The sequence below is a fragment of the Parasteatoda tepidariorum genome, chromosome 4, assembly GCF_043381705.1.
Source record: "Parasteatoda tepidariorum isolate YZ-2023 chromosome 4, CAS_Ptep_4.0, whole genome shotgun sequence".
Taxonomy (NCBI): Eukaryota; Metazoa; Arthropoda; class Arachnida; order Araneae; family Theridiidae; genus Parasteatoda; species Parasteatoda tepidariorum.
Window position 1 is genome coordinate 80,122,014 of NC_092207.1, and position 20,170 is coordinate 80,142,183.

Genomic DNA, 20,170 nt, shown 5'->3' on the forward strand with positions numbered 1-20,170 from the left:
GAGGTTATATCTAATTATTAAGTGCAGACGCTATTTAAGTTACGAAAGCAGACACAAAAACATGATTTTTCTGAATAAACATACCGTTTATTGACGAATTTAGATTTCTGATCCCCGAAATATAAGGAGTTGCCGCAATCTGGGAAATATGGTCCCTATAGTTTGGTCAGGAGAGTGCTCCAAAATTTAGACCACTTAATGCTAATTTTACTTTTCGCGTACTTCGTTATATCTCGAGAGCTTTTTAAGTGTATTGAAAAATACACACAATTTTAAAATTTTTTATCAAAAGATATAATTCCATGCAAAAAAAAAAAACAATTTTTAGTAAATATTGATTATTTTTATTATTTTATTAAAGAATGGTGAAGAAAGTTTCGAATTGTAAAATATACAATCTTTTGCATCATTTTAAAGAACGTAATTTTATGTGGCGAAATATACTTCAGCAAAATCGGTCGAATATTTCCTGAGAAATTAAATTTCAAAATAGACAGATACTTAAAATTCGATCCACCCGGAGGGACAGAAAATAATAATAAATAATATAAAAAAATTGGTGTTGTTTTAGCTTTATTATTTGCGTCGGCATTTGTCTTTTTAGTTTTGTTCACGATTTTATAATGTTGTTCAGTACCGATTTATTAATTCTCTTTTTTCACCCTGTACTAAGAACAAGTCTTTAGCTGGTTATTAATTAAAATAATAAATAATTGATAAAAAATATTTTTTGCGCGCAATTTCCTTAGGAAAAACAAATTTTATTACAGTGTGTTAATAATTTTCAATTTGCTTAAAACTATCAACCAAACCAAACTATCTGGTCATTATTTCCCAGATTGCAGCTACTCTCCATACTTTAAGGGTAAGGAATGTAAATCCATCAATAAAAAGTTATGTTTGCTCAGAGAGAGTACGTTTTTGTGGCTAGTTTCGTTAACTTAAAATATCGTCTGCACTAACTAATTAACGCATTTGAGCCACCCCTTCGAACCATTAAGATTGAGAACTAGTACGTGAAAAGTATAAAAGTAAGAAAGTGACCTAATATGCAAAGTTATTGCTCATTTTTTGTAGATTTATTTATTTATTTAATTTTATTTATTTTTACTTATTTATTTGTTTATTCAATTATTTATTTGTTTCTGGATACTGAACGTCCTTTACGGAATTTCAATTTATTCCATTATCCGAATACGGAATAATCGTAGCATGCCCAATTTTAAAATTGTATTTTTAAAGCCTTTCGCACCAACTAGAACTCATTTTAAGTTGTAATGAATAGAATTTTTTTTAATTATTTCAATTGTTGCTACACTTATTTTTGTGAAGTATACTAAGTAACTTACTGTAACATAAATAAACATTACTATTCAGAATAAAAATAAAAATAAAAATATGCTAATAAATTTTAAGAAAAATTAGTGCTTATAAAACACCGTCGGATTTTACTCTCTAAAGTCACTTGCAAAAATATGCAAATTTTGAACAATTACTTGTGCTTACAGACGCAGATATGTTTTAAATATTAAAAAATTTATGCTTACAAGGTATAAGTTTCAAGGTATAAGTTCAAGGTATCATTTACTGAAACATTTACCAATGACTTTTTAAAAACGCGCCCTCTCATTGCAACGTCACTACAATGCCTTTTGATCTTTCGAATCATTATGAATAAATTGTGATAATATAGTTACAGCATTTTTGATTTGCGATATACAAAATGACTTCTGCATTGTCATAATGTTTCTCCCTCGTGATTCCCGAAAAGTCATTCCTGAAAATTTAATTTAAAGCGAAAATGAGAATGAAATATTTTTTAGTAAGATATAGTATAGTCAAAATTGTTTTTATTTTTTATAGTAAAGCAAATCAATAACTCTTTTATAATGGGATATCTTGGTCCAAATAAAATGGAACAAGTTGGACGATTGAAATAATTCAAAGGACTTATTAAAAGCCTTGATCTAGTTATTTTAATGAATTATAAAATTATGTGCAATTTTAATTGCTTAAAGTTATTTATAATTTTCGGAAGAAGAAAATCTTTCAAATATTCTTTTCTACAAAATTTAAGTTACACTAACCTGAAATGAGGGAAAAGATTCAGGAAATAATAGGTAGTCTTATTTACAATAAATATTATTAGTCACCTTTTGTTTAACGGAAAAATTTAAAGTAAGTGGAAGAAAAAGACCTTTTTGAAATAAGATATCTAATTCACTCCTAAAGATTAAAAAAAAAATTTCTGTGTCTTTAAATATTAAGAGAATTATTAAATTTTATCTAACATAAATTTTTTTTCAAGAAATCATGAGTATGAAGAAAATTTTTTATACACATAACATATTAAGATTGTTTCTGCTTGTTTTAAATGCTTTAATATTCTATAGTGAATTAATTTTGAGTGATGCAATTATAAAAATTTCTTATATTCAAATGTTGATAGTGAAAATAAAACAGTTTTTATTTTTCCTTAAACCAGTTTGGAAGTATCACACTATATTTAACCCAGCTATAGCTTGATCTATCCTTTAATAAATTTAATTTCTTATGAGTTATTGAAAAAAATAACCATATTTCATTTTGAAAAGTCAGTAATGATAGATGTTAAAAAAATTCATCTATAATAATTCATCTATAATGATTCAATAAATAATTGTGTGTAGTAAGAATCATTAAATTTCATGTTTTACAACACTTCACTTAATTTATAAATCTATTTATCCTTAAAAAAAAACACATTTTTCATTTAAAATACTAAAGAAAATAATGCAATTGCTGAATTGAATAACATACATTTTTTAATATTGTTTCTGAATATGTATTACATAGTCTAACGTGCCACATGGATTGAACCAAGGTATCTCAGTCAAAAGGTAAGCTTATTCACTCTTTTAAAAAAAAGGTAATTTTTTTTAAAAAGAAAATAATAATATTAATAAAACAGTGAATGCCGAGGGAGGAGCGTTCACAAATTTTTCTTGTAAAAAAAACTAACAGGGACAATTTTTAAAAAGTGGACTTACTAAACTAATAACCCAATAACTTCAGTTTCATTCCCAAACGAAAAGTTTCGTCATCCAGTGTTACTTTTAAGCTATTTTGGTAACTACAGCCATATAACATGGTAAATGTAGCACAGTGGTGTAAGCCACATGGTTTTAGTTTTTTTACTATTTTGCATACCATGAATTGAATGCGGATCACATTTGTCCTAATGGTAAGTTTTATTGAATGGGCATTCCTCCGAAAAAAACAACAATTTCTATCACCTAATATTTGTAATTAAAAAAGAAATTTTAATTAATATAAATTTTATTGATATTGTGAATTAAACCATTTAAATAGTTTTGGAAGGACACAATTTACATTTATTAAAAAACCGAGATTTTGAATAACTGTTCAGAAATTAATGAATTTAGTAAAATAATAAAAACCTAAATTGTCAAAAATATGTTTAAAAAAATTTATTACTTTACAAAATGAATCAATTTAAATTAGAAAATGAAACGCATAGAAAGCATGGATTGTAGTAGTGTTGATTAGGGTATAGTATTTTAAAAATAAAATTAAACTAAAAAAAATTCTGAAGTTAATTAATGAGTTATATGGGATTTGGGATAAAATGAAATAAATTTTTGGATGTCCCTTTTAACAAACGTAGTATAACAGAATTTAAATGGAAGGTGCCAAGGTTTTTTTCGTTAAAATAGTTTAATGNCGATCAGGGGGCGACGAGTTTTCAAAAGATAAAAACTGCTTATAATATTAATAGCAAAAGCTATTTGAGATCGAAATTGAAAACATATATGGAACTTATGGTTCTGGTGTAGACAAAGAATTACGATAGTTAAAAATTAAAAAAATTCAAGTTCAGGATAGTTTTCGTCATACGTTTTGGTATCGCAGGCGAAAGTCTGACCTTCAAGAATTCTCTTTTGTTTAAAATCATGGTCTTTTCTATACCTTCTTCTCCTCAAATGTTCCTCCCTCGTCCCATTCCCTGCTCTCCGATTTTAAAAGGCATGTAATAGGAGAAACGGATTGATAGGCGAAACATTTATATAACTCTAAACCTCACATAATTGGTAAACTCTTATTTTGCCTGCTACTAAAAAAATTGTTGAAATCATGTTGGGTGAGGGATCGAGCAATAAGATAAAACCTCTGAGCAATAACACTGTTTCCAGGCGTATTGATGAGATGGCCGCAGACGTTGAATCAAAACTCATCAAATTTTTGAAAGGAGGTAAATTTGCGTTGCAGATTGATGAATCAACTGTGATAGATAACAAAGTTATTGTATTAGCTTACGTGAGATTCATAAATGAGAGTAAGGAGATTAACGAGGAAATGTTGTTTACAAGAACTTTGATCACTGATACAAAAGGATCGTCGATTTTTAAATTGGTCAAAGACTATTTTGAGGAAAAACAGATTCCTCTTACAAATGTAAGTGCTTATGCTACAGATGATGCTCCTGCCATGTCTGGTTGTCATAATGGGCTTCTGGCGCACCTTAAAAAGAAGTACCGGAGGTCATCACCAGTCATTGTGTCATCCATCGTCAACATTTGGCTGCAAAAAAGTTGAGTGGTGCCCTGCATGACACTTTACAATTCTTTATTTCTGGCATCAATAAAAACAAAGCTGATTCTCTCAATGACCGTTTGTTCAGAGAACTTTGCCGTGAAAATGATGTAAATTTCGAACGCTTGCTCCAACATACAGATGTGAGATGGCTTTCAAAAGGAAATTGTTTGCGCCGTTTCTTCAAATTGTTTGACTCGGTTACTGAGTTTCTCGACACCACTGATCCTGTTTTAAGTGAGAGTTTGAAGCAACGCAAGTTGGAAACTGCATACCTCACGGATATTTTTGAAAAAATGAACGAAATCAGCGTAAAAGTTCAAGGAAATAAAATTAACATTATCAAGGCTAAGGGAATCATATCTTCATTCATCGCCAAGTTTGATATCTACAAGTCAAATATTGGTCGCAAAGAGCTAATGCAATTTCCAACTCTTAAAAAGTGTTCGGTGGCAGATATCGAGATTCTCGAAAATAAAATCTTAATATTTACTGATCACCTTGACCAGATAAAAACTGATACGGAATCAAGATTTAAAGATTTGATGAAATTATAAATTCCGGATTGGATTTTCGATCCTTTCTCTTTCGAAGTTGTGGATAAGCTCACTTCCTCTTTGCAGACTGAAATTTTAGATTTGAAGAAGTATGACTGTGAGGCTAAAGTCGTCTTTACAAAATACGGTTACGAGTTAGCTTGGGTAAAGCTTATGGACACTTATCCACTATTGTGGAAACAAACTGAGCCGCTCCTCATCTCGTTCCCGTCAACATATTTAGTGGAGAGAGGATTTAGTTCTGTCTTGCAGCTTCTTACAAAGCAAAGATATAGGTTGGACATTTGCTTCAGAGGAGACCTGCATTTAAATCTGACGAACATAAAACCTGACATTCAAGCTTTAACTGAAATACACCAGGCACAGGGCAGTCATTGAAGTGGTAAAAATGTACTTTCTCACTCTTCAATTTTTTCTCAAATTATAGTTATTAACGTTTTAACTTTTTCTTGATTACATTAAAATATGAATTTAAAAAAAATGCACTTTTGTTTTGATTATTTCGTTTTAAATATCATTTCTTTTTGAAAAAAAAAAGAAGTAAAATTTTTTTAGTAATTAATAAAAATGGCAGGATGAAATTGCTTCCTTATTTATATTACAATTTAAATTAAAACTTAGGGTTTGGTTGCTCACAAGCAACAATGAATGGTTTTTGAGCAAAAAGAGAAAGGGGCGATGTGTGTCAGCCAACCCTAAGAGGGGGGCGATGGTCCACAAAAGGTTGGGAACCACTGGACTAGATAGTACAGAGAATGAAATAACAGTCATGTCTTGCCCGGGATTTGAACCCAGCACCTTTCCGATGCAAGACCAGTTCCCAGACCCCTAAACAGTCCGGTCGGCACCATGCTTTTTTCTGAATCGTTCCTTAAATTTCGAACAACGACACGATCAGTAAAATGTTCCTACAAGAAATCAAATATAGCGGCAGCTCGATGGGGTCTAGCACCATCCAGCATAACCCACGATGAACCATTTGAATCAACCAAAGCATTGAGCATGGCTTCATCAATATAGTTCTACTGTTATTGTACGGTATAGAAAAAAATCCAATGGTCCCGTCCAATGATTCCTTCAGACGATGAAACGGCCCATACCGTGACTTTTGGTGAATATAATGATGATTAGACAGACACGTGGGGATTTTCTGTTTCCCAAAATGACCATTTTTTTATTCACAAAGCCGACCATGTAAAAAATGGGCTTCTTCGGAAAACCAAATGGATGTCACATCAATATCGCTACCATTAATGTTTTAAGGCAATTTGTTCGCGAACATGGCTCTTTGATTGGCGGTGCAAATATTGAGAGGTTGGGGACACTGAATTGGAAATGGATACAACTGGGTGTAAAATCTTTTTCGTGATTTTATGCATTGAGGTTTTTCGTAGTCCACCCTCAAGTGCAATTTTCCTGACAGGCGACGGAGTCCGCATTTGGCTCTCCTGTTGGATTGCCTAGACATTATCGTCAGTGAATAATGTATGGGGTGACCTTACGTTTCCTTCACTCTTCCAATACTTTTTCAATTTTTTTCAAACTAACTTTAACTTGCGATCTTCCCCGGCTTTTTAGTCACATTAAATGTTTGTTAAAAAATTCGCCTGATTTTCACAACATTATGGCTCGATCGGTTATTTGATGATAATGAAAGCATATATTGTTTCCTAAATTTTATAAACTAATTTTATATCACGACCACTTACCAGCAGACACAGTTAGAGACACAAAATTAGAAACTTACCAGCAAACCTTGAACATTGAGACCCAAAACAAAAAACTTATAAAATATTTGCAGAAAATAAATTTTTGAGAAAACATTGCTTGAAAAGTATAAAATAATTCCCTTTTCGTCAAACTTAAACGAAAAAGTGAAAAGTGATGCAAAATATTTTCATAAGGCACATCCTGTATGAAAATTCACCCTACATTTCTTGTGTCAGGTAATACAAAAATGGAATTGCTTTTTATCTTTTTTATTTTGTTAAAAATAATTATGCTTTAATAATGTCGCATTTAATATTAATATAAGAATTATTCTGACCTTGACGCCATTTTACATGCATAGATACTAATATATTATTCTATATATTAAAGTATAAATATAAGGAGTTACAGAAAACACAATGTAAAAATCCTCTACAAGCTCAATTGTGATAATCTATGTATAAAATTTCTTACTTCTCTAGCCAAATGTGTGAAGTAATCTTCTACACCAGAATAGTAACCAAAAAAGGAATCAAAACCTCGCTTCAAAGGAAGATATTCTTCCTTGAAAAATCCCAAGTGCCACTAAAAGAAAAAAAAATTCATATTATTTCAAGAAGAAAATTGTAAAGCAAAATTTTGCTATACAAAGTTATCGAAAAAATATGAAGCATTTTGTATTCTCATTAAAACTAAATTTTATATTTATGGAAATAATTCGTGCGTTGAAATGAAGTGAAAAAAAAATTCTATCCAGCAATTTTTCCTATGCAAGAAACATTAACTAAGATGTTCCCCAACTCAAATGGACCATATGTCCGATTGCGTAGTCTCCTCGAACCACCGATATAATCTTTCTGATCTTTTTCTGGGGATACATATCAACGCAGGAGTGGTTTTAAGCTCATTGTAGACAAAGAAACAATTATTGATAACAGCCGCTTAAAATAATCAAATAAAAACGCAGCAATTCTCCACAGATGCTTCCCAAGACATGGAAGGTAAATAGATTTGAATATCGAGCGACTAATTCTGCGCAAATCAAAACGTATAATGAAAGAATATTCTTAAAATCATTGTGGACAGTTAAATACTTTAAAAATTAGCCAATTAGTTCAGCCTTCTAAAAAATAGCTCAGCTAAGAAAATCAGCCACATAAAAAAATAATCAACTCATACTTCAAAAGAAACTAATATTTAGATACACTTCACAAGACATTGAAGGATATGGCTTATCGTCTTTCTATCTATTGATAACTAGTGATACACCAATTTGAAGTCACGATAGCAGAGTGCTCCTAAGATGTGAACAATTATTGATATCAGCCACATAAATCGAATCATAGCCTCAAAAAAAATTGTATTCCAGAGATGCTCCTCGAAAGATTGAGGAAGATAGATTATCGTGTTGATATCTATCGAGAAATTAATAATGTATGCATCGAAACGCACATCGCAAGAATTTTCTTAAGATCATTATAGACAGTGTAATAATCATTAATAACAGTCACTAAATAAATAAATAGATCGTAGCCACAAACGAGACTATATTTTATACGAAGATGCTCTACAGAACATCGAGGAAGGGGGATTATCGTCCTAATATCTATCTAACGATTAATGGTGCACGAAGCGTATGAACTGGTTAACTTGAAACTTCTCTGAATATTTTAATAACAAATTTGTGCGCATTAATTAATTCAATTTGTAATTCCGACATCATTTTTCGATTACCCTGCGTAAATTAAATAAATGTACTTACTTTGCCCACTGCATGTGTCGCATAATTCAAAGACTTCAAATACTGAGGTAGAATTTTTTCTTTTAATGGCAAACCCCAAGGAGAAGCTACAGTAATAACATCATCCTGAAATCCTATTTAAAACGATCTATATTAGTTTGTAACATTTTGAAATTACTTACTAAGTACTAATTTTAATGTGTAGATATGGATTTTATCTGAATCGAATAAAAATTCTCAATCGAGTAAAAGTCGCTCAAAGCTGAATTGAATAATAATATATATGTATATATATTTGTTTGATATATTCAACATCAAAGTTTTTACACACCAGTTGAATCCTACAATAATTTAAGACATCCTGGATTGAGGATTTTTTTTTTCTCGTGGTTTTTACACTCGCTCTGAAAATACATTTCCTTACACTAAAAACCCAGGTGGCTTGCCCGCGTAATTAATTGAAGTGAAATTTTATATCGTGATATTTAAAGGTATGCGCTTGAGTTTATGATGATTTTTAACGGTGAAGCTATCACGGTTTCAGTTGTAGTAAAAAAAAATTTAACTGCATCTGTTTTTTAACGTGATCCTCGCAGTAAAAAAAAATAAAAGGGAGTTAAAATTACATTTTTACTTAAAAATGAGTCTGCTAAGCACTGTCGAAGAAAAAAGTACTTAAGATGTTTCCGACGAATTTGCAATTCAGCTCTACAGAACGCTTTTAACAAGAACAGGAAGAAAGTAAATTGCATGCTGGATATCTTTCTCTCTGTATCCCAGTCTAGCATCGTTTCAATTCAGCTTGAAACTACATTCGCTATGAGAAAAGTAGATTTTGCTATTGAAAAATCTTAAACTTTGTTCACTGTAAGTATAAGCGAGAGTGTTTATTTGTTTTTAATCATCACAATCTTGAGCTCATATTTATAAATAACACGGTGTGTCAATAGGTCAAGCCGAATGGTGCTATAGGTTCATACAGTATACGGAAGAGATTTTTTTTTCTTATAATAATACAATCGCAACAGTTTTTAATGCTTTCGGACCTGATCTTATTTAACTAAAAACATTTTCATTTAGAAAAACGTGGATTTCTAGACATATACAGTTGAAATTTTTAAACTCAAACAGACTAAAAAAATCCATTTAATTATTTGTGCTTTGTTTTATTAATTTTATCATTGAGCTAGCAACTCCCATAAAATAGAATTGTATAAAATACCTAGCCATTTTAAATTAGCCGACAACGTATGAAATTATTACACGTTAATCACATTACCTAGGCATTATATAGATTATCTAATGACAAATCGGCTAATTATGAAATATGATAATTTCATAGTTTTAAATAGTATGATTGTGATTTATTTCAATTTATTGATAGAAATTTCTTGATATAACGAGCAATGTTTATATTTTATTTGGTTTTCTTTAATAATGAAAAAAGTATTTTTTTTTTATGTAGAGAAAAATTGCGTAAATCATACCACCTCAAATTTTATGAAGAAACGTTGCTTTAGAGCGTAAATTAGTTTTTTTTTCATATGGAGATCCATTCGTAAGAATCAAGTCGCCGTGTTCTTGCGTTACGTTTTCATTTAAGTTTATCAGCTTTACAAATTTTTAATGCTATTTTTGAGCATCCAAAATAAAGATGTAGCAGAACTAAATTAATGTACAGATTAATTAATGCATCGTTTAATTCTTAAATGACTTATTCAGGCTCTACTTGTTTCTTTGGTAGCTAACTCTTGTCTAAAACTTAGAATAGCACTTTGTTTAAAACGTTATGAACTTGCAAAATCGTACATCGTGTGCATTGATAAATAGTACCAGTTCGATTTAGGATAAACAAATTTCCTGCCAATTGAAATGCGGCTGTAAAAAATTTCTGAATTAACTTTCACCCATTTATAAATTTCTCATTTTTTGTAACGGAAGCTTATAATAAGGCTGCAACAATTGAGAACAATGTTTAACATCATTTAGCTATTCTGATGCATCAATCATTAATTAACTTCTCAATTAAAGGCTTCAAGCGAGTCGATTCCCCATTTCTAAAACATAAGGAAAGTTGATTATATACCCCAAAAAATGAAGTCTAAAAAAGCTGCAGATATAAAAGTCACCCTTGAACATTTTAACATGTAACGCCATGATCAGTAGCATTTTGTAAGCTTATAATGCTGTTACTATAATTGTAATGATTCAAAAATTTTATATCACTTTTCTTATTATGCTATTAAACGAGTGATTGGGTGTACCAATGGTACAGTTATTCACTTAATCATAAACAATTGAGGATGGTACTGTTTAGGAAGCAGGTGTTACAAATTAGACAACCAGTTCCTTAAATCGTACCACTTGCTAAAAGACTTAATTTTCAGTACTTACTGGGTAAATATAACTGCCAAAAAAAATAATATAAATAGCTGGATGATTGCCTCTTATTGTTAAAATATTTCAGTATCTGTGAGAAATAAAAATTTAAGTCTTTTAAACAACTCTCTTTTATTTGAATAAAAATTTTATAATATCAGTTTTCATTGTTTTATTGTAATTTTTCTTTCATAATTTTTTTCATATTTTATCAACCTTTCATAATTTTTCGTTGGTAGGTTGGTTCTAATGTCACTTGCCACACGGGCAAGTCTGCTTGGTGAAACCGAGCAAATTTAAGGCAGAGTGTGCGTTTCTTGTTTTTCAGTGGCGCCATCTATGGCCAAGAGTTCGACTTCTGCCACACCATGCGTCGCACCCGTTTATAGGGCGGACCCATTCATACATCCATTCATTCATCCACAGATCGTAATTTTGGCCTGAATCAGAGAGCGATCGATCTCCAATTCAATACCCCCAGTGGTTTTGATTATAATTTTTCCAAAAATTATTTAAAGAAATAGTAATCGTAAATCATAACATCTTCACTATCACTATTTTTAGATATCTTGTTCAAAGAGCAGTGGTTATTGCATAAAATGGCTAGTAATTCTATAGAATGCTGACATGCATTTCATGCATTGTTGGTAGAATACAAATGGAAATACAAATGGAATGGAAGACAAATGGGAAATGCAAGAAAATGGAGTGGAGATCATTCCTCTAATTCTTAAAACTCATAAAAAGCCTCCTTACCAATTCGTAGGGGATATTTTCCTGTCATTAAAGATCCACGAGATGGAGAACATGTTGATTGGACGTAATACTTGTTCAATATAATCCCATCTCTCGCTATAGCATCAATGTTGGGTGTCGGTATTTGTTTGGATCCATGAAAACTAACATCACTAAACCCCTAAAAATATACATCAAATATGCTGAGACGATTTTATGAGTAAAAAAAATGTACCATCATAATTGTAACGCCAAATTAACAAAAAAAAATAACACAAAAATCTTTTCTTCGAGAATCATAAGAAAAATATTTACACTGGTGGTCTGATAAATTTAAAGACATTAAAATACAGGTTATGCTGCTGAAGAAAGAAATGTTTAACGCAATATCAGGGTCATACAGGGCATAAAGTCAAAAAATATAAAAAAATAACGGGCCAGCAAGAGCATAAATAAAATAAAATAAACGCATAAAGAGATAAATTTAAAAAATAAAAGCAGACGATAAAATTAGAACAACAGAGAGTTGTTGATATTTTGGAGTATTTTTTGGTTTTTGGAATTTGTAAGTTTATCCTTACCCATTACGGGATTTTCTACATTTTATTGAAAGATTATTATTAACCCGCAACGGGTAATTTAATGTCGTTACTGTATTTGTTGTCATGTGAAATAAATGTTTTTTTTAATAAAACAAAGAACTGTTTCTTAATATAGCTTGATGCGTTACAAGGGTCACAAATACAATAATAATAAGGTTTAAACCTGAGATCCAAAAAAAGTTAAGTTCCAACCACTAAATACCCTCATCGTAGTAAGTGATAAAAAGTTGCACACTTTTGAGCTTCGAGTGAGAGAGGATAATGAAGTAACAAATTGGTAAAATATGGTATTCTTGCCAATGTATTTCCTTCCTTCCGAATCGAATGACTCCCAATTCGAAACGATATGACTAATAGTTTAGAAGTTATAATAGCTTTAAACGTAAAAAATTTTGTATTGAATTTTTAAATGTATATAGATTTACAAAACTGTTTGATGTTTTTTGCATGTAAAAATTGTTTCTACGAAAAAATATCTGACGTATTTTAAGATTAAAGGCCATTACATGGAGTACACTTGTCCGGAAAATTATGATTATTAGAAATAGCTTTATTGAATATAAAGGGTTATTTTTCTTTAATCGTCAACTTAGTGACGTTTTTTTTTAATTAAAAAAAAAGTAGTGCGAGTTTATGAGTAAACTATAGCGATCTAAAAGACACTCCACCTAAAACGGGACCAACTAACAACTCTTTTCCCCATGTCCTCCTGAAATAGGACAAATAATAAATTTCTATGAGGACAGATGTTCAATGATAGATTTTCTATCATGACATCAAATAAAAAGCCTAAAATGGTACCTTAATGGTCAAATAGTACTTTTAAGAAAAAGTTAATAAAATCCTTACAAAAAAATTGGAATTAACATCTAAAATCGACTTTTAAAAGTTTGATAAAAATTATCCCCTGCCCCATACCAACTTGCAGGAGAGGAGCTGTTTCACCAAGATGACCACCTCATTGTCTAATAATAATTCCTAAATTCATATCAGGAACATTTAAACTATTGAAAGCGCCTTAAAATGTTAAGAGCAACTAAATCTCTAATTTTAATTTTATAACCGTCGTTGAGCAGCCAACCCAATTTTTTTGGGTTTACCACTACTAATGTTCAACTCCGTAGTCCTATAATTTATTTGGCTTCGTGGAGGACTTTTTTGATGGAACTAACCCGCATTTGCGTTACATGGAGAAGAAACTCATGAAAATCTCCCAAAGTTATCCTGACGGCAAGGGGACTTTAACCCATGATCCGACTACTACTGTGAATAATTTACGTCAGCGCTGTGGTCGGTGCAAGCAGAAAGCGGAATTCGTATCGACCAGCCATTGCTGGGATTCGAACCATCTCATTGGAAGGCAAGTATTCTATCCCTGAGCCATCACAGCTAAAGAAATCTTTAGATTTTAGATGATAATATATACACCGAAGAGCCATTACATTATGACTACGCTGCTAATAGCATGTAGGACCACATTTAGCCCTCAAAACTGCTAGCACCCGCCGTGGCATTGATTCCACAAGGTGCTGATAGGTAGTCTGAGGTATCTGGTACCAAGCACTCACCAACTGGTCCTGCAATTCCCTCACATTGTGAGGGAGCGTGGCAGCACGAATTTGGTTTTTCAAGTAGGACCAAAAATGCTCTATTGTATTAAGGTCAGGTGAATTTGGGGGCCAAGACATGACTTGAAAGTCACTGGAATGTTTCTCGACGATTCGACCCTTATCACGTGGTGCATTATCCTGTTGGTAAACACCTTCCCCAGCAGGAAAAACTATTGTCATGAATGGGTGAACCACCTAGTCTGCAACTATGTTCAAGTAGCTTACAGACGTCAGGGATTGTTCCATGAGGATTATGGATCCTAATGTGCCCCATGAAAACATTGTTTCTGGGNAATATCATTTGAAAACCAGGGCGAGCCCATTGTTATAGATGGAGGGTGGTCATAATGTAATGGCTCTTCGGTGTACATATTCTCTTTTTCAGTTGCCGAGACCACACTAACACTTCAGTAGTTAGTGAAGCACCTCAAATGATCTGACAGTATTGGTTACACTAACCCTCCCTTGTTACTGTGTTAGAAAATATGCGAGTAATGCCAGCCTATCCTTTTGCCAGCATGCTCCTCTACTTCTACGCAAACATAAAACTCGTATTTTAATTACGACTTAAAACACACAAAAGATTCAAAAAAATGGGACTTCGATATTATACTGCAAACTAAAATGTGTAAAAATTCGTAAAACACATTTTAAAGAAAAATAAAACTGCGCATTTCGACAAGAATAATCTTACCTTCATCAGATAACTACCTAATAAAGAGAGACTCATATATCCTCATCAAAAAGTATAGTATTTTTCTACATATTGTGTCTTAAAAAGTTTTTATACATATTCATGTGTTTCCCATCAGTTTTAGTCCTATATAAGTAGTGTTTGATAGCAAAAACAAGTATGTGACAAAGAAAGAGATTTGGAAAAATGGATCACATGTTTAAGGAAATCATTTAATTTGAATTTTTAATACTTCACTTACCAGGTCATCTACAATCATGAACACAATATGTGGCTGTTTGGAATCTTTAGCCTTGGCATGACATGACACAATTAGTATCAAAGCCAATCTTCCCAAAATTTTCATCATTTTGGAACTCTAAGAAATTACAATATGAAATTTATACTTAATTGTTACAACAAAAACAACAATTTTTAAATATTTACTTTCATATACTATACTTATATTAACATTCGGATCTGGAAATACAGTTATTATGCATGTATTGCATTGCGTGTAAAGTTTTTTTGCGGCAATAAATTTTATTCCTTATTCCAAACAATTACATGCTAAATACTTACATAAAGTGCCCCAAAATACTCTCTTTTAAAATATACTTTTGGAATCCTTGTGCAAAATGAAATGAAAGGTATATGCGAAAGACACTATGTTTAGAAAATGTTGAGGGGAAAAAACCGTTATAAGGATCTGATGAATCATTAGCAAGATTATAAAGGTTAAAATTTGTTTGATTGCTGGTGAAAACTTTGAGAAGTAGAAAGAGGCTGTAAAAAATACCGAATTCAATTCCGCTACCAAACTGATTTTTATGTTTTAATTCCTCCTTGAATCCAAGTCACAAATGAAGTAAAAAGAACGTACTGAAAATACGTTGATGTTTAAATAAAGGGAAAAAATGATGACCAAAATCTGACGAATTTCCTACCGAAATTAAAATAATGAAAACCTATTTGATTAGTAAAGGAAATTCTGACTAATTGAAAAACAACTATTAAAAAGATCTTCAAGTTTAATTCAGTAATCTTACTTATTATGATGCTTTTAATCCCATCCTCCTCAGCAGCCGTTCGTCAGATTTTTATGTATGTATGTACGTATGTACTTATGTATGTATGTATGTATGTATGTATGTATGTATGTATGTATGTATGTATGCATGCATGCATGCATGTATGTATGTATGTATCTTCCACCAGCTGCAATGCACTCTGCACACCTGCGGTGTAGGGAGTGACGTAAATTAGCAAAAAATGCCAAGAATTTTTCTAATATCGCTGGCAACAATGGTGAACCGGTTCACTAAATCCATATCGCTCTCAATGGGACAGTCAAAGATAAGGCTTTTCATGTGACCCCACAGGAATAAATCCTAACACGAGAGATCAAAAGATCTTGATGGCTAAGATGTGGGACCACTTTGACCAATACATCGCCCTGGGAACGTTGCATCGAAAGGGTTCTGCTCAATCAAGTTTAAGTGTGCTGGCAATCCATCGTGCTGAAATCTAATCATCGACCTAATACATCACGACCTAATGAATCGGCGGTAACAGCTCCGGCAACTCCTCTCGTATGAATGTGTGATACGATTCGCCACCTAGACGATGTGGCAGAAGGTATGGGCCAATCAAATGGTCATGAAGAATCTCTACCCAAATGTTTACGGAGAACCGCTGCTGAAGCGACAGAGGATGCGTGGCATGTATATTAGTAGATGCTCGCACGTGTGAGTTGTAGGTATTAAAAACGTTGGTAAACACATCATAACATGTGTGCCAAAATCTGGCTGGGCTGCATTTTGCTGAAGGAACCATGGTGCGAAACCAACATGTAGCTGATAATCCGCCATTGACAACGCTTGTGCCTTTTGCATACGAAAAGGTTCATTCCTTCCTCATGCACCCTATCGTGTGAAAAATAATATTTGGTAGATAAAGACACCAAACATTCTTTAGGGTCACGTTGACAGCTCACGCAACTGCTCGCATGCTACATCCCGATTGATCATCCAACCTACGTGGAATGCCCTCTACTTTTGCGGCATCATGACATTCCTGTCATGGCCTGCGTCTTGCTTGGACTCGGCTTGGGATCCCGTTTCACTGAGTCACCGATGCAAACTGTGGAATGTTTTCCTATTTGGAGTGCGTATCATTGGAAACCATTCCCTGTAAATGTTTCGTGCCTTTCTCATCCACCGCACCGTACAGCGTTTGAGGCGTTTTCGAAAAGTAAAGATACAATACTGTACACTCACTTGAAAGAGTTTTATTTTATTAAATGTAAATTACAAATTACTTACTGGTACTTCCTGCTTAATATAGTTGATGCCATTGTCAAAGCATTTTTTAAGTCTGGGTACAAGCTTTTGTATTCCAAATTCATAAGACTTTGCCACCTGTTGTCGGAACCATACGTCATTGTAGTCGCGAAATTTTCGCCCCACAAGATGTGCTATATGGCGGTTAATCTAAAATTTTACATTTAAAACTTCTGAGTAGTGATTTGGTTTGAAGCGCTGTGTAAAGAGGAGCGTTTGTCATGGAACAAGAAAACTCCGCTTGCCAGCAGCACCCGCGTTTGTTCTGAATTGTATGCTTTTTGTATACCTTTTTCATGACTCTTAGCAACCATACAAAACATAAACTTTTGCATAACGAAAACGCATTATGGGAAGCATTTTTCAACTGGCAGAAGTCTGAATAGGAGCAGACATTATAAAGACGTCCTGCTCAAACAAGGCTCACCATAAAAATAACGAATGTCCTCAAGGTAAAACGAAACGTCCACGATTGCAGTCCATGCTGCCAACGGACTCTCAAAAACTTATCTTTTGCTGCGATCGGTGAAGTATCGTAACTTTCCGAAAACGCCTCACCATATGAAGTTTTTAAAGTAAGAAAAAGTTTAATAATACTGAAGAACAAACGATGTTAAATATCTAAATCTGTAAATTATCTAATGTTATTTGTAAACTTTGATCATGCACCTGCATTGCATTCTCATTTAAAAGAGTATTTTCTTTTTTGCAATTCCTCTGAAAAATGTATCATTTGAAAAAGTTAGTATGGACCTGCATTTTATTTTTGTGCATGAAAAAAACACTTTTATTTTTTACGACTTCTTTGAAAAATTTTAGATTTCAAAATTGTTAAAATATTTTAAGACTTTCATTAAAACTTTCAGAAATGCAGTAATTTATACATGCAGACACAAATATATATATATATTTGTTACAGATTGTAATACAGATAATTGATAAAAGTAAAATTCAACTTTCCTTACCTTTTAAAAAAGGAGCAATTTTCAAAATATTTGTTTTAAACAAGAGATGATTTTTTGTGGAATAAATAAAATTTTATTTAGTAAATAAAATTAATTTGTTTTGAAAATTAAAAAGGAATTTACTTAATAAGCAAAAACATTCAAAATTGTTAATTAAGCTTTTTAAATTTTACCGTTTTCATGCGAACTTCATCTCTTGAAAAGATGTTTTTAAAAAAGGACAGATTTTAAGTCATCTCTTGTTTAAAACGGAATATAGAAAAGAACTGTTTCGAAACATTTCAGAATAAGCAAATTTTGCACTGTCACAAATCATCATTTTTTAAAGATTTAATCATAACCATTTGGAACAATTTCGAAATAAGTAACTAAATTGTCACAAAGAGAAAGAAGCATATACATACTTTTTCGCAAATCTTTTAAACATTCAAATTTATTCAAACGATATAAATTAGTAAATGGATACAGAAGTTTCTTTACAGATAAAGTATCGTTAAGATCTAAGACTAATAATTTCAAACGATGATGCACGCATTTTTATTTTTTTATAAATATATTTATCTTTAGAAAAATTGTATGTAATAAAGTAATTATTCCATAATATATAGATAAGGTATAGTAGGTTTCAATGTTAAAAAAAATAACATAAAGGTGTGAATAAATCCATCGATATATCATAAAGAAAGATAATTGTCGTATTGCCGTTTAGCGCTTTCTCATTGGACAAGAAAGTCACATATGATAATTTAATTACTATACAAAAAAAATTCAGGTATTTTTGCCTGTCATTAACATAAAATTATTAAAAGTCATAATTTTGCTTAAGTGTGATTTATTTACATGGGTAGTTCCACAAGAGAGAATTTAACAAAAATTATAATTTTCTCCGAACTTTTTTACGAATATGAATAAAATTATTTTCTGGTTAAATTTTTCTATAATGCAATAGTTTTTTTAAAAAATTATGGTTGAACCATAAAAATCATTATGATGTTGATTGTTATATCTAATGTATACGTGATCGATGTTAATCTAATATTATTGGCCAAATTTGCAAAACTCAAAAGCACCGTAATACAAGCTCAAAAAAATAAAAATTTTAACAAATCTATAAAATCTAGAAATGATGTCCTATTATGAAATAGTACTGAAATATATTAGGCCCTAGTACAAAAATACTTACACTAGTTTTTATAATCTTGAATCATTTTCTATAATCATTTTTGTTTTGCATACTTTATTATCATGGAATAAGCTATATACATACCAAATTTCATTTATTTATATTCAGTATTCTTTGAGAAATTTAGGAAAATGTCTTCCATCTCTTAATTTTGTCCACCAGCTTATTTATACACAATTTTATGACAAAAGAAAATGTATAAAAATAACTAAGTATTCACTCGTATTTGACTACCCATCGTTTGAATGCACATCAATGACGAACTTACAAACTTAACAAAAGAAATTCTTTCTAACCGCATCCAAGCTCGAGCTACAGCTAATTAAATGCTTCTTTTTTTCTCAATGTTAAGTTCATATAACTTTTCACATTGGTTATAGATTATTTTTAATTCCTTTCAACATCTCTTTTTGCTACATTAGAGGAGTGCATATTACACTCTAAGAAATTTCCTCTCTAGATTACAATCAATGATTGTTAAAAATTCTGACTGCAAAAATAAATTTATGACCGTAAAGCTATTATGACTAAAAAAATACAAGTCAGCCCGTAAATTACGCTTTCGCTTTTGATTAATTATTTAAAATCAATGTCTTAAAACTGAGAGTGGTAAACCTTCACAAGGTGTGGTAATAAAACCCTGATAAACAATTTTTAATTAAAAAAAATTTAATATTATTAAAAATAAATAAATTAAAAAATATAACAAAAAAAATAGACTTCTACGAATAAATAAATTTATTATGCTGTTAAAACAATTCTGCAGAACTTGCGAAAATTTCAACTTTTATGCATTTTCATGTTGTGTTGCTGTTTGTTTTTCTTTTTTTTTTTTTTTTTTTTTTTTTTTTTTTTTTTTTTTTTTTTTTTTTTTTTTTTTTTTTTTTTTTTTTGGTATTCTTAGTTTAAGAATTCATAAATAAGCTCTAAATGACTTTGGGTAAAACTTCATTTCCGGGTTTGATTCGTTATTGCTATAAACGAGATCTTTCTGCAAGGGTGTTGCAGAACTTTCTTAACAACCTAATAATTGGTTTCAAATGGCCGTGTTTTTGCAGCGATGCAGAGGCATAAACGATT

At 31.4% G+C, this 20,170-nt stretch overlaps 1 protein-coding gene across 1 annotated transcript in view; it reads right to left on the reverse strand.

Moving 5' to 3' along the window:
• The window catches only part of LOC107437881 (arylsulfatase B-like), a 39,082-nt gene that overhangs the window by 14,052 nt on the left and 4,860 nt on the right, over positions 1 to 20,170 (reverse strand). The window contains exons 2-6 of the mRNA XM_071180393.1: positions 14,863 to 14,979; positions 11,737 to 11,896; positions 8,623 to 8,735; positions 7,297 to 7,445; positions 5,336 to 5,450 (exon numbers count right to left, since the gene is read on the reverse strand). Of these exons, the coding sequence (XP_071036494.1) occupies positions 5,336 to 5,450; positions 7,297 to 7,445; positions 8,623 to 8,735; positions 11,737 to 11,896; positions 14,863 to 14,970 (645 nt within the window). The 5' untranslated portion in view covers positions 14,971 to 14,979. The remainder of the gene's footprint in view (positions 1 to 5,335; positions 5,451 to 7,296; positions 7,446 to 8,622; positions 8,736 to 11,736; positions 11,897 to 14,862; positions 14,980 to 20,170) is intronic.